At 41.1% G+C, this 15,590-nt stretch overlaps 2 protein-coding genes and 1 long non-coding RNA gene across 3 annotated transcripts in view; 2 read left to right on the top strand and 1 right to left on the bottom strand.

Moving 5' to 3' along the window:
- SPATS1 (spermatogenesis associated serine rich 1) overlaps nt 1–5,430 on the top strand; it is a 14,374-nt gene extending 8,944 nt beyond the window's left edge. Inside the window, exons 4-6 of the mRNA XM_023734105.1 lie at nt 121–241; nt 856–918; nt 5,064–5,430. Of these exons, the coding sequence (XP_023589873.1) occupies nt 121–241; nt 856–918; nt 5,064–5,211 (332 nt within the window). The 3' untranslated portion in view covers nt 5,212–5,430. The remainder of the gene's footprint in view (nt 1–120; nt 242–855; nt 919–5,063) is intronic.
- A 343-nt stretch (nt 5,431–5,773) lies between these two features.
- Nucleotides 5,774–9,450, bottom strand: LOC111821101 (uncharacterized). The gene is made up of 2 exons (XR_002824577.1): nt 9,397–9,450; nt 5,774–6,423 (listed from the first exon to the last, which is right to left on the bottom strand). It is a non-coding gene; the product is annotated as an uncharacterized LOC111821101 (long non-coding RNA).
- A 966-nt stretch (nt 9,451–10,416) lies between these two features.
- CDC5L (cell division cycle 5 like) overlaps nt 10,417–15,590 on the top strand; it is a 50,852-nt gene continuing 45,678 nt past the window's right edge. The window contains exons 1-3 of the mRNA XM_004379516.1: nt 10,417–10,579; nt 13,364–13,467; nt 14,906–15,067. Coding sequence (XP_004379573.1) covers nt 10,535–10,579; nt 13,364–13,467; nt 14,906–15,067 — 311 coding nt within the window. The 5' untranslated portion in view covers nt 10,417–10,534. The remainder of the gene's footprint in view (nt 10,580–13,363; nt 13,468–14,905; nt 15,068–15,590) is intronic.

The raw sequence follows: 15,590 nt of genomic DNA on the forward strand, positions 1-15,590 counted from the left end.
AAGACCCCAGACACTACTCACCAAGGTAGAATGTAGAGCATTGTCTTTATAAGCTGTGTCATGCCAATTGAGCTAGATGTTCCCCGAGACCATGATCTCATTTTCAAACATCTTTCACAGATATTGATCCCAGGAATGGAATTCCAAAGTTAACTCCAGGGGATAATCCATATATGTACCCAGAAGAGAGTAAAGATTTCCACAAAGCAGGATCAACTCTTCCATCAGTGAAGTTTTCAGTGTAAGTGTATGTTAATACTGGGGTTACTTGGCTAACTTTAAAGGAATTGTATCTCTTTCTGCTATATATAAATTATCTTTTAAAGATGATAGATCTCAACAGGACAAGATTGGGTGAAAATTTCAAAAAGTTTTCTTATCTAGTTAATTAATATATGCATGTACATATGTGTGTAATTGAAATTGTACATAGGATCTTGACTATAATTTAGGAGTGGTTGTTAATTTTGTTCTTATTGTTGTAATCACAAATTTGAAGACTTTTCAGTGTTCATCCTGAGTCAGAGTGTTGGGTAATGATGTCTATTCGGGCTGGCTTAAACTGAGAACTAAACTTAGACCAGAGTGGTTGAGGAGAAAAGAGGATCATTAAATTAAAAGAAAAATAGTTGGTGTATTACATTTAAAATATCATTTTAAAAATCAATTATGTGTGATTTAATGATGTTCACTAAAAATGATCAAAAATAATAAAAGTTATGGCTGTTATAGTTTTGAAGCTCATACATGAAAATTAATGTCAGAAAATAAATCATTTTATTGAACACGATGACATATTGATCTCTTTGCCATAGAAGCCATACCAATTTTATGGTTGCCTTTCCTGTTTTTCAGAGTGCCTTATGAAAAGAAATTTGATACATTTATTCCACTTGAGCCTCTTCCACCAATTCCCAAGTGAGTTCTCTCACCATGTTTTATATACTTCCTTTTTTATAAAAATATCAGCTGTTTATTATTTTCTCCTATGGAGGAGTCCATAGACTCCAAAAAAACAGAAGGGCCTTTTGAATCCCAGCAGGAGGGTGGGGCAAAGTTTGTAAGGAGGGTTTTCGGAGAGACATTTGGAGGGTGTCTTAGTTATCTAGTACTGCCGTAATAAAAAATACAAGTGGATGGCTTTAAAGAACAGAAATTTATTTTCTCACAGTTTAGGCATCTACAAGTCCAAATTCAGGTGTGGTTCTAGGGGGAGGTCCTTCTTTGTCTGTTTGAGCTTCCAGTAGTTGCTGGCAATCCTTGGCATTCCTGGGTGTGTTGTAGAATAAAGACTTGTCTAAATTCATGAGGGATAAGAATCAAGATCAGCACAAAGCTGGTTCCTATGACGTGAAGGTCAGACATACCTCGGTTCTCCAATTTGTTCACCATTTCTGAAGCCAGCTGTTTCCCCGGTGGCACTCTCTACTTCTCTGCTGGGTTCGATAATTTCTTCGTAACGGCCACAAAGAGCTCCAGACCATACTCACAGTTATGTGGTTTATTAGGGAAGTAACAGGCTACAATTCAGGATCAGGATAAATTTAGGATCAGGAAGCACACAGGCAACGTCTGGAAATCTCCCCTAAAGTGGAGAGCATGTCCCTCCGTTCATCTCAGTGCAGGACAGCTTCCAAGCAGGGCAGCTCTCTCAGCTGCTCTCTATAATCAGGCCTCTCCCCTGCTAGCAGGCCCAACTCATGGCCAGTGTAGCAGCTTCAGGACTGCTTGGTTCTCATGTGGCTTTGCTTCTCTGCCAGATCAGTTATCTGCCAGCATCTTCTCTCAGCAGCAGCCTTTTTCACTAGGCTTGGGAGGGGCCTTTGTGTCTCAAAGGACACCACTCCCCTTCTGGCTCCTGCATAGCAGGAAGCCCTCAAAACATCTCCGATTCAGCCATTTATATATCCCAGTCCTCAACAGTTACAAGGTGGGGCCTCCCTCACCAGACCAGAGTTCAACCAATCCTCAGTTATCCATGAGATGTCAATCAACTCAGATTTTGTACAAAAGTAACATTTTCTGCCCAGAGACCTGCTCCTCCCCTAAGCAGAAGTAACAAACCCTCTGGGGTAGAAAGGACTCTGGGAAGTCCTGCATGTTGCTTCTCCAAAGAACTAGGGCAAAGGTAACAACTCCTCAGGGCTTAGGGGAAAAGTCTCCCAAGCTATTTTTCCAAAGAACTAATGTAAAAGGCCACATAAAGGAACTCATTGTGCCACACTGGACTTGAAGATGCATCTATCTTTCTCTTCCTCTGTGTCTATTTTACCCTTTTTATAACTCAGGCTTAGGATCACCCTACTCTGGTATCACCTCATTAACATAACAAAAGAAACCCATACTTCCAAACAGGATTACTCTACAGGTACAGGGGCCAGGGCTTCAGTAAATATTTGGCGCGACGACACGACACACACAATTCAAACCATAACAGAGGACAAGTGTCTGTGGAGTCTGGCAGCTGGGATATGCATGTATTTAACACAAATGATTGACAGACTACCAGATGTCATGTGTTGGGCTAGGTATGCACTATGCGAAGGTTTACATGGAGCAAAAAGACAGGGTTCCTGTTTTCCAGAATTTAAGAATTGTTGGAAAAGATACATGTTCAGATGGTCGCAGCCAGGGAGGATGGTTAGAACTTCAAGAGGCAGAGAGAAAGCCATTGGAACACTCCCATATTTAAGGGAAGTATCATTCTTCCGATCTCATATTTTTTCCTTAACTCCGTTTATTTACCGAAATAGATTTATGACCCAGAAAGAGATATTTGCCAGCATAAAAAATTTTGACTTTCTGATACAAGTCAGTCTTATGTAAGTGTGGATAGAGTGGGCAAGTGTCCCAAAGTCTGACTCATGAGGGTTCAGCTGAGGTAATACTACATTGTTACTTAAGGCACATAAGTAGGGCCTCTCATGTGTATACTTTACAGTTTTTATAAACACCATTCTAGAATATTCAAAATAAGAGCAATAACCCCAATCCCACCACCCTACCCAATTATTTACCTTTTGTGGATTGCCTTTCATATGCAAATATTATTTTTACATGTCTAAATCATAGACTACAAATATGTCAGGTTTTCCTAAAAAAGGTAAGTTTTTAAAAAAAATTCTGAAGATGGACAGAACATTGTGAGACCAGCATACTCTTCATATTCCTCTGTGCTGTGGCCAATAAGAGAATTGGGAGATTCAGGTCCTTCCCTCAGGGATCTGATAATAAGATATGAGGCTTACTTCCAGACTTATTGTCTAGTGGTCTGTGTCCGGCAATTGAATAATCTTAAAATGATTATAAGTGTACATGGTACAATGTACACATACAGGAAGTACACATGTGGGAAAGTTGGGAATGCATTGTAGAGGGGGTGATATTTGATCTGGTCCTAGATGACTGCCTTATTTAGTGCTGCTGTAACATAGTGGCTGCAACAATGGGTGCAAGCATAACAACAGTTGTGAAGATGGCGCAGGACCGGGCAGTGTTTCATTCTGTTGTATGTAGGGTCACTACGAGTCGGAACCAACTTGACAGTGCCTAACAACAACAACAAGTAGTAAAAATTGCCACAACTGGATGGCTTTAACAAACAGAAGTTTATTTTCTCATAGTTTAGGAGGATAGAAATCCAAATTCAGGGTGCCAGCTCTAGTGGAAGGTTTTCTCTGTCTGTTGGCTCTGGGGGAAGGTCCTCATTTCTTTTCAGCTTCTATTTCTTGGTTCCCTGGAGATCTCGTGGTGTGGCATCTATCTTCCCTCAACTGCTCTCTTGTTGCTTGCTTAATCTGCTCTTTTATATCTCAAAAGATATTTATTGAAGACACACTTAACACTAATACTCCCTCATTAACATAACAAAGAAAATACTATTCCCAAAAGGGATTACTATAACCACGGGTATAGTAGGATTTATAACATTTTTGAGGACACAATTTAATCCATAACAATGATAAAGTTGGGAAGCAAAGAGAAGGAACGCTATTCCAGTTAATGTATGTCTGTATTAGCCAGGGTCCCAGCAGAAAACAGCACACTAAGCTAGGATTTGGAAGACAGTTTAAGAAGGGATAGTTTACAGATGTGTTGAGGGAACTAACATGGGAAGACAAAGCATCCAGAGACTCACTACCCCCGGGCCTGAGCAGCAAGAAGAGTGCTCAAGGTTAGCAGAGCAGTGAGAGGTGGAGCAGTGGAAGGACTGCCTGACAGGAGCTGTGACCCTGGAGAATGCAGCCCCTGCCAGAACTGGGGTACCTCAGGAGATAGGGAGGGAGCAGAGGAGCTGGCTAAGAAATACCGCAACCTCTCTCTTCCTGTCCCCTGATCTTCTGTTGCTGCCTCCTGTTAGCCAACTCAGATCAAAGCTAGAGGACATGGAGGAGCCAAGGAGATGCAGGCTGGAAGGGTCAGCCTCCCAGGCAGAGAGCAGGGCAGAAGAGGGCAGAAAGAGATCTAGGTTTGGGGCGGGACAAATGGTGAACAACTAACCTGCTGCATTATTTTGAAACTGGTTTCCTAAATTAGAGGTTGTTATGGATTGAACTGTGTCCCATAAAAATACGTATTGGAATTATAACCCCTATACCTGTGGAAGTAATCCCATTTGGGAACGGGTTTTCTTTGTTATGTTAATGAGGCCGTATCAATGTAGGGTGTATCTTAAACCAACTGACTTTTGAGATATGAAAAGAGCAGATTAGACACAGAGACAAACAAGCACAAGTGGGAAAAGATAGATGCCATGTGGAGGTCACCAAGGAATTGAGGAACAGAAGCTGAAGGGAGACAAAGATTTCCCCTCAGAGCCGAGAGAGAGAAAACCTTACCCGAGAGCTGGTGCCCTGAATTTGGACTTCTAGCCTCCTGAACTGTGAGAAAATAAATTTCTGTTCGTTAAAGCAACCCACTTGTGATATTTCTGTTACAGCAGTATTAGATAACTGAGACAGAGGTCTTCTTATTTTTGGAGCATGTAATATCCTGTCTGCTGATGGTGTTTGTAAATTTTGTGTCAGACAGATCCAAACTGAGGATGTTTTCCTCTTCTATAGCTTGCCTTTCTGGGTGAAGGAGGAGGCCAACAAGCTGAAGAATGAGATAAGAGAAGTTGAGGAGCTTCACAACTGGCAACCAGCGGTGCCCTTCCTATCAAGTTTACTCCCTCCTGGTGGGTTAAAGAGCATTCAAAAAATAGTATAAAAACTAGAGGCAAGCCTAAAGAGCAGGCTTTGGAGAGGCTTCGTAATGGAGAGAAGGCAAACGGCTCTCCTGGAGTGGGAGTGGATGGTGTCCTTTGCCACAGGCGGTACTTTGGGCAGGTATCATGGCTCTGCATCTCGGGTTGAGTGTGTTGGTTGAGAACTGTTAGTCTTGTAATGGAACACAGCCTTAATGCCATTCCTCTCTTCACAGGTTCTTTGGATTTTACGAGACAATCCTGAACAGAGACAGCCCACAAAGCAAGCACTGATGAGCCTTATCTGGTTGATTATCTTTGTCAGTGTTGCTGTCCTCAATCAAACGTCTGATTTCAACAAGGAATCACTGTACTTAGCTTTTTTTTTTTTTTTAACTTTATATCTTGAAAACTTTCAAACTTATAGAAAAGTTGCAAGAATAGTACAACGAACACCCATCTATTCTTGACCTAGGTTGCTATGAGTCGGAATCGACTTGATGGCAATGAGTTTTTTTTTTTGGTTTAGATTCTCCAATTGTTAACATCAGTCCACATTTGTGCTCGCGCTCTCTCTCTTTCTCGTATTATTAACATTATTATTTTGACCATTTGACTGTATTGACTATTTAAGAGTAGTGGTAGACATCATAATCCTTTACACTTCCATACATCAGCAGCATCTCCTAAGGTCAAGAATATTCTCTAACATAACCATAATACAAATACCAAATGCAGGGAATTTAACATGCACAGTGGTTAAGATCTTGGTTGCTAACCAAAAGGTCAGCAGTTTGAATCCACCAGCCGCTCCATGGAAACCCTGTGGGGCAGTTCAACTCTGTCCTATAGAGTCCCGGTGAGTTAGAATCGACTGGATGGCAACAGGTTAACATAGATATGATACTATTATCTAATACACAGTCCTCATTCAAATTTTATCAATTGTCCTAGTCATTTCCATATGGCAGGTTTTTTTTTCCTGATCCAGTATTTACCCAGCAATCATGGTATTGTATCTAGTTGTCATATATTTAGTCTCCTTTAATCTGAAACAGTTCCTTGGCTTTTGTTTTTCATGAAATTGATGTTTTTGAAGCATTCAGGTGACTTCTTTGTTTGGGTTTGTTTGCCTGATGTTTCCTCATTATTAGGTTCAGGTCATTCATTTGCAGCAGGAATACCCAGAAGTGATGATGGTGTCCTCAGTGCATCATGTCATTTTCTTGTTGGTTCTAGAAATGGAAGTCAGAGAGCATAAGTAGATATTTGTTCCCCTTCTGGTTTTAAAAATCAGAAAATCCATTAAGAAGAAGTGAAGCACACACATATCCAAATCAGAGTAAAACACATTTGTAGAGCATTGTTAAGGAGCCTCTGTGTGGTGCACATAGTTGAGTGCTTCTAGCTGAAAAGTTGGTTGTTCCAACACACCCAGAGGCAACTGTTTGTTTTTGTTTTTTTAGTATTGTTATTGGTAATAAGCACAGCTACTAGGTTAGAAGTTTAGCCAAGAGGAGGCAGACCATCTGGACCAGAGAGCAGTGAAGTGATAGGCTAACGGAATCATGGTGACAGGAATCCAGGCCAAGCTTATGCTGGAGGATGAGGACGAAGCTTTCTTTGGTTAACCAATTTGTCAATCACCATGATGTTTATTAGTACCTAGTATGTGTTCAGAAGCCCTGGTGGCACAATGGTTAAGCGCTTGGCTGCTAACTGAAAGGTCAGCGGTTTGAATCCACCAACTGCTCCTTGGAAACCCTATGGGGCAGTTCTACTCTGTCCTATAGGGCTTCTATGAGTCGGAATTGACTCAATGGCAACGTTTTTTAAAATTATTTTGAGATTAATTTATCGGGTCTGTTGAGTAAATCTATTGCATATTTTAAATAAATCTAAATAATTGTTGAATGCTTCAATGAATACAGAAGATCTGTTTTGTTTGTAAGCAAAAGTTAGGTTTTTACCTTGTCAGTATTAAACACTATCTTTTCAGAAAAAAGGGCAAATATTTTGTTGAGAATGAGTTTCAGAGTCTCATCTTGTCAATTAAATGACCAGAACTTCGTATTCCAATTGAGAAAAGCAAAAGAATGTTATATATAGTTAGCCAAAGATATGATTTATTTAAAAATCACTTCCTTTCTGACCTCTTGAGAATTCCTAAATCCCGAGTGTCACAACCTGGCACATGTTTTATAAACAGACAACAAAAAGTGAAACAATGGCAAATTATTTAGGTAACTTCACTATCATTATACAACGACAGATAGAGCTCAATAATACTACCTCATAGGTGGACAGTTTTGCGTTAGAATATTATTTTCAACAACAGCCCTGGTAGAATAGAAACCTGGAACATTAGGTGCTCAGAGTCTCTGGCACTTTCCTCGGATTTTTTTTTAGGGGAACCTTTTGGTTTTTTTTATTGTGCTTTAGGTCAAAGTTTACAGCTCAAGTTAATTTCTCACACAAAAATTTATACACATATTGTTATGCGACACTACCTGCAATCCCCAGAACGTGACAGCACACCCCCCTTTTCCACCCTAGGTTTCCTGTGTCCATCCAACTAGCTGCTGTCCCCTCCTGCCTTCTCATCCTGCTTATAATATTTAGTTTTCTAAGGATGCTCTCAAATCAATGGTAAAATACAAACTTTATGAGAGATTTCATTATTTTTGGTAAAACTATTCTCATTTTATTAATATCCTTTTGGTATTTAATACCCGCTAGGTACAAGTCAGGAAAACATGAAGGCTAGATCTATATCAGGTATTAATACTATTGTCCTGCAGCTTTAGTATCATCTGTCTACACAGCTAAGCAGGGTAAGAGTTCAATGACCATGAATCATGAGTCTTAGGGCCTCCCATCAGTCAGGCAAGAGGCAAACATTGGGAGAAAAAGGTGAGAAAAAAAAGCCAACCATATACCGTCAGGCTGTGACACGGTCAGACTAACAACTCTCCGCATTTCAGTAGCCAGTCTCCCTCAGCACCAAGGAAACACCACTGGTTGGCTAATGAGTGGTGTAGGTCAGGTCTCCCAAAAACCTTTAAGTGGCAAGGGAATTTTGAGGCCCATGGTGAAGTGCCCAAGATGCAAGACAGGATTTCTTTTCCTATCAAAATGTTATCTTCGGACACAGCCAAAGCAAATGAACCAGGATTAAAACACAGTACAATTGTGCTGGCTTCATACATGCCTTTAGATTTACTCACAGAGAAAATGGTGCCCATTGCCAGCAATGGTGCCTGGCCACTCTTTGAGTTAACATCAGAATAACATCTGTGCGAGACTGGAGAAACCCTGAGAGCATGGCCCCTGGACACCCTTTTAGCTCAGTAATGAAGTCACTCCTGAGGTTCACCGTTCAGCCAAAGATTAGACAGCCCTATAAAACAAAACGAGACTAATGGGGCACAACAGTCTAGGGACAAGGACTAGAAGGCAGGAGGGGACAGGAAAGCTGGTAATAAGGAACCCAAGTTTGAGAAGGGACAGTGTTGACATGCTGTGGGGTTGTTAACCATTGTCACAAAACAGTATGTGTACTGTTTAATGAGAATCTATTTGTTCTGTAAACCTTTATCTAAAGTACAATTAAAAAAATAAAAAAAAGAATAACATCTGTGCTAATTCTCTGATGTCTGGGACACAAGGCCCACCCCTACTCCCAACAAAATCCAGAAAAGTTAAAAAAAAACAAAAGTTTTGATGAAGATCAAAGACTACAGTCTTCAGCATGGATTACACCTCAACATAAAGAAAACAAAAATCCTCACAACTGGACCGATAAGCAACATCATGATAAATGGAGAAAATATTGACGTTGTCAAGAATTTCATTTTACTTGGATCTACAATGCCCATGGAAGCAGCAGTCAAGAAATCAAGTGGCGTTGTGCATTGGGAAAGTCTGCTGCAAAAGATCTCTTTAGAATGTTAAAAAGCAAAGATGTCACTCTGAGGACTAAGGTGGGCCTGACCCAAGCCATAATATTTTCAATCACGGCATATGCATAAGAAGGCTGGACAATGAATAAAGAAAACCAGAGAAGAATTGATGGCTTTGAATAATGGTGTTGGCGAAGAATATTGAATATACCACGGACTGTCAGAAGAATGAACAAATCTGTCTAGGAAGAAATACAGCCAGAATGCTTGTTAGAAGCGACGATGGTGAGACTTTGTTTCACGTACTTTGGACACGTTATCAGGAGGGACCAGTCTCTGGAGAAGGACATCACACTTGGTAGAGGGCCAGCGAAAAAGAGGAAGACCTTCAACAGATGGATTGACACAATCGGCTCAAACATAGCAATGATTGTGAGGATGACAGGGTATTGTTTCATTCCGTTGTACACAGGGTCACTATGAGTATCAGAGGTCCCTCAGTGATACAAACGGTTTGCAGCCCTGGTGGCCTAGTGCTTAAGAGCTACAGCTGGTAACCAAAAAAAATTAGGCAGCTTCACCATCCGCTTCTTGGAAATCCTATGGGGCAGTTCTACTCTGTCCTATAGGGTCGCTATGAGTCAGAATCCACTCCACGCCAATTTTTTTTTTTGAACTAAAAGGTTGGGGCTTTGCACACCCAGCGGCTCTGCAGAAGACAGGCCTGGCAATCTGCTGCCATAAAGATTACAGCCTAGAAAACCCTACGGAACAGTTCTACTCTGTAACATATAAGGTTGCATGAGATGGAATCGTCTCGACGGCAACAGTTTGTGTTTTGTTTATTATATATCAGATACTGTGCTAGATTTAGGTACATGATGTCATTTAGTCCTTAGAGCAACCCTATGAGGTTGGTACCATTATTATCTCTATTTTATAGATTTGGAAACCGAGACTTAAGTAGGCTATTACCTGAGCATTCTGAGTAAATTCCTATTAACGAAATGCCCCATAAAGTGCTAAACTAACTAACAACTCTTCTCTGACCAAGTGGGCTGAAAACTCTACACACAGGACGGACCTACACCCAGCCACTCGGTGACGTCACGACCAATCTCACCGCTGCGTTTCCAGCCGAACGCTACCGCTAGTATCTCGCGAGAGCCGCTGTTTCCGCTAACCTGTCCTGGAGAGGCGTGCCGCGTACACCGCTTTGGCCAGAGTGGTTTGATGGTTTTGCGAGGCTTGAGCTTTAAGAAGGCGCTTCTTCCCTTTCATCCACCCGAGGTCTCGCGCCACTCCACGTTGCGTCTGCGCAGATCTCTTCAAAGCAGAAGGTCGCGTTTGGAGGAAGTGGCGGCCTTAGGTTCCGTGGCCGCAGCGCCGTTACTGCTTCTCTGAAGCTCAACTCGGCCGTGTGCCGAGACACCCCGCCACCAAGATGCCTCGAATTATGATCAAGGGGGGCGTGTGGAGGAATACCGAGGTGAGTCTCCTTTTCCCGCCGACCGCTGCCCTCCGCCCCCTCTCGCGGCTTTTGCGCACGCGCGCGGAGATCGGGGCGGTGAGGACTATGCCTTGCGTGGTCTGCGCCTCTTATGTGTGTCCGACCTCTTGCTTTCTGAGCTTCTCAAGGACAGGGACCGTGATTAAACCATCTGAATACCCAGCCCGAGTTCACTGCTAGGCACTTGTTAGGTCCTCACTGAACATTTGCTGAATTTGGAATTTGCCCCCTGCTTTGCTGGAACTTAGGGTGGAGGGGGCGAATGGGGCATCAGCGAGAGTTGGTCTTCTGGAGCACCTCCCTCTCTCGGCCTAGGCACCCGCGCATCTCTCAGATACTCAAAAGGAGGAAAATAAAGAAGTGCTGTCGCCGTAACTTTGTTTCTTCATTGACTTCCTGGCAGAAAGGAAGCAGCTTGAGTCGCAGGTTCAAGGATCCCGTTTATACCCGTATCCCTTTGGATATCTGTTGTCTCGGCATAAGCTGTCTGTTCTCCCGACAGATACCAAGATCTGCATCGCCCTATCTTCTGCCACTCGGTCTCATCCTGGATAATAGTTAAATAGGACAGATTGCCTGTAGCAGTCTCTGCTCCCAGAACTGTAGTGGATTATGCCATTGGCGAGTCAGAAGGCAGTAGAGGAGTAAAATAGAAATAAGACTTAAGTGCAATTTGTGTTCAGAGTGCACTGAGTTTATCTCTTTATTTATTTTTACTGTGCTTTAGGTGAAAGTTTACAGCTCAAGTTTCTCATACAAAAATTTATACACATATTGTTATGTGACCCTAGTTGCAGTCCTTATAATGTGACAAAACACTCCTTCTTTCCACCCAGGGTTTCTCTTGTCCATTCAACCAGCTCCTTTCCCTTTCTGCCTTCTCATCCTGCCTCCGGAGAGTTTATCTTTACGGAGCACATCATGTCTTTTCATGCTTTGTCATTTTACTTGCTGTACCCTCTGCTTGGAATGTCCTCCTGTTCGGCACCCTTCTGACTGTTCTTCATACGTCAACCTAGAAACTTCTTGTAGTGTTTGCCCACTTACTAGGATTAATTGCACCTCCCCCCCACAGTGGTCTCATTGCACTTCTTTAATTCATTTGTTAGTTTGCTTTGTCCTTTTTTAAGCATCGCATCACTTCTTTGTGATGCTGGGAGAGTTTCTTAAGCTCTGGGTCCCGCTCACTTTCCTCATTTCTTTAAATAGGAGTGATAGTAATACCTAAGGAGCTCTGGTGGTGCATTGGGCTCGGCTGCTAAACTTAAGGTTGATGGTTTGAACCCACCAAGTGGCTCCTTGGGAGAAACACCTGGTGATCTGCTCTTGTAAAGATTATAGCCTAGAAAACCCTGTGGTGCAGTTCAGCTCTGTCACATGAGGTCGTTATGAGTTGAAAATTCACTCCATGGCACTTAACAACAATACCTGCCTCTTTAGGATTAATGAGTTAATACATTTGGAACATTTAGGAACAGAGTCTGGCAGATAGCACTGCAAGAGGACAAGGACCAGGTCTTAGTATCCCTTGGACCTAGGCCAGTAACCAACATGAAGTAGGTTGCTTGGCAAATGTTTGCTGAAACTGGTGGGGTAAAAGCAGTTGCTGTGAAGTTGATTCAGACATATGGGGACCCCACGTGTGGTAGATAACTGCTGTGTATAGTTAGTTGAAGATGTGTTTAAGTACAGTAGTACTGCAACGAAGTTCCAAATGAAGGCAGTGAAAAGCCTGCCTCACAGCTTGCACTGAGGGAACCAGGGTATTTAAATTGGAGAAGAGATGACTTCTAGGGGAGAGACAGATGTACAAAATCAAGTAACAGCAGGATTCCTATACAGTGCTCAAAGCCCTGCAGGTTTTTTTTTTTTTTTATCTCTGATGATGAGGAGGGGGCACAGTGGGGTGGGTCAGGCAGGAGGCATGTAGCTCAGATTCAATGTGGGAAAAAACCTGAAAGTAAAATGACCCAAATGCTTTCATTTATGGCTGCATTGTCCGTAGAGTCTCTGGTTTAGCTTGCCAGGCTGCCCTGGGATTGGTGAATTTCGTATCAGGATGGGTACCCTTTTGAAATAGTATCTAAGGGACTGGGGGAGGTTGGAGAGAGAGCTGACTGGTAGAGTAGGGGAGAAATATGTGATTCTTAGGTTAGACCTGAGATGTCGATTCTTGAGTCATGGTAAGGGTTAAGGACTGGAGAGTAAATGTCATGGATTAGCAGGAAACAGGAAGCCTGGATTGAAGAATGGATTCAATAGAGTCATGGTTTGCTTCTTGAGGGCTGGGAGGTCTATTTAATCTTTTTCCCCAAGTATATAGGACCTAGTACAAGATAAGTGTTCAGGAAATGTTGTTTGAGTTAATGAATACATGAATGAGCTATTCCCTTTTGAAGAGAATGACAACCATACATTGGAAGGTACTTTTAATCTACCAAGTAGGGTTTCTCAGATTGGACTATTCCCACTCCCAGTTTACGGGGGTGGGAGAATGTGTATGTGAGGGAAGGTGAGATGGTCTTCTGATGAATTTCTCCTTAATTTCTTGCATTTTACTGATTCTGGCTTGCTGTTTTATCATTACAGTAAATGAGATGTTTAGACTTTTTTTTTAAACCTAGGATTTGTGGGTGTGCACATATGTATCTCTCATTTTCTTGAAATTTTTCAGCAACTCTGACACAGTTAATTTAAATTTTGTCTTTTCTCATTTGGAGTTTTGTGATTGAATGTACTCTATTTCTTTGACAATTCTTTTAGGATGAAATTCTGAAAGCAGCGGTAATGAAATATGGGAAAAACCAGTGGTCTAGGATTGCCTCGTTGCTGCATAGAAAATCAGCAAAACAGTGCAAAGCCAGATGGTATGTACCAGTTAATGAATGGAAATCAGAAAATGACCTTAATTATGATGAGGGAAAATGTCAGTGCTTTGAACCTTACTAAAGAAAGCAGGCATCATGATATAATAGAAAGTGTGGAGTAGGAGTTGGGAATTTGGATTTTAGACTTAGCTGTCACTTGCTTCCTGTATGATCTTAGGGAAGTCATTTTTTTATCCTTTCTACCTGCTCCTGTTTTCTCCTAATTGGGGATATTAATACTTGGCCCTAACTCATGGATATGTGAAACTCAAACGAGTTAATGTGCTGGAGCGTGCTTTGAAAAACATAAAATCTCCTTTTATGTCAGATGGGTCTCAGCTTATAAATGGGTTGTGTCTCAAAAGTTGTAAGTTTTTTGCTTAGAACTTACTTTCCCAAAGAAATAAGTTATACAAAATGGTTGATTTTTCTATGTTAGCTCACAATAGTTGAGTTTCTTCATAACACCATTGAAATATCGTATATTTGTTACCCCTAAAACATAACACAAGCCAACACTACACCTGTGGTATCCCTTTTTAAATCACAGGGTAGTGGGCTCGTTAAGCTATTTGCTACGTGTTCTTGCCATGAGTGATCTGACCCCAGTCTTGACTATGTGGTGCTAGGATCATATTTTGGATTATACGAGAATGACCTAACTTCTTAGGCACGCAGGGAGAGCAAAGGGTCAGAATTTAGAGATTGGACCCCAAAGAGGAAGATGGTCCTCAGCCAGAAGAAGTGGTTCTGATTTCTGAATCTCTTATGGAGCTGAACTCCTGTCCCAATGTTTGGTAGGGGCTGTAGCCTGATGGCGAGCTTATCCAGCTAACTAGACTGGAAGGAAAGATGGGTGAGTGGCATTAGGAAAGGCAGAGGATGACATAGTAGTTTTACTTAAATTCAAGAATGTATGAAAAGTAAACAATCTTCCTTGCCTTTAGAATGTTGAAAAAGGAAGTTTTGACCTTGAAAAGCATGTATTGAGTCTAAGTCAGATGCTTAAAGAAATCAAGGTATGGTAAGAATCGAAGTGTGAGAAAGTGCTATGAAAACTAGAAACTGTAAAAGAAATGATGTTGTTTTATTTCAAGATAACTTCATATAATTTCAGAAAAGTGTTTTGTTTCTAACAAAAGTGTTAAGTGAAAACAATTGATAGATGAGAAAGAAGACATGGAATCATGTTTCAGTGACATTGCCGTTTTTAAGCATTATTAATCTTGTATAATTAAAATAGAATTTGGTGAAATGAGGAATATTGAGTAGGGGAAGTTTAACCAAACAGTGACTATTTTTTTGTAAAAAGAATAGGTCTCCTAATTGAGGGATGAGAGTTAGCATGTGTTTGCAGACACCAGAAGTCAGTGTATTCTAACGTGTAAATAGGATTCATGCTAGGTGACTGATGTATAAAATGCTATCTTTTTAATAGGTATGAATGGCTGGATCCAAGCATTAAGAAAACAGAATGGTCTAGGGAAGAAGAGGAAAAACTCTTGCACTTGGCTAAGTTGATGCCAACTCAGTGGAGGACCATTGCTCCAATCATTGGAAGAACAGCTGCCCAGTGCTTGGAACACTATGAATTTCTTCTGTAAGTGAATTTCCAAAAGCAGTGTAAAAATGTGTGTATATCATCTGAAGAAGGCTGAATAAAAGCCAAAGGAGCAAAAGCTATTGGATTGTATACTCCAGATCACATGTGATTGGTCAAAATTATGTCTTCTGTTAAGTACTTTAAAAAGACTAATTAAAAAAATATATATATGTTTATTATAGTAAGTCTGGAGACAGATAGTAAAAGAGAAAAATCACCCATAATCACACTACTGAGAGTTAACCATTGGAACATTTTGATTCTTTACTTATAGTTTTTGTAATTTATCTGGCTTCACTACATTTGTGATTAAGGAACTGCTTGGATCTGATTTCATAGTGAATGGAAACACGGAAACTAGGGAGAATTATTTATTTATTTATTTTTATTGTACTTCAGATGAAGGCTTACAGAACAAATAGTGTCTCATGAAACAGTAGTACACATATTTTATGATATTGGTTAACAACCCCACAACATGTCAACCCTCTTCCTTCTCGACCTTTTTTTTTTTTTTTGG

Source organism: Trichechus manatus, unplaced genomic scaffold (assembly GCF_000243295.1).
Source record: "Trichechus manatus latirostris isolate Lorelei unplaced genomic scaffold, TriManLat1.0 scaffold00065, whole genome shotgun sequence".
In the NCBI taxonomy this organism is placed as follows: domain Eukaryota; kingdom Metazoa; phylum Chordata; class Mammalia; order Sirenia; family Trichechidae; genus Trichechus; species Trichechus manatus.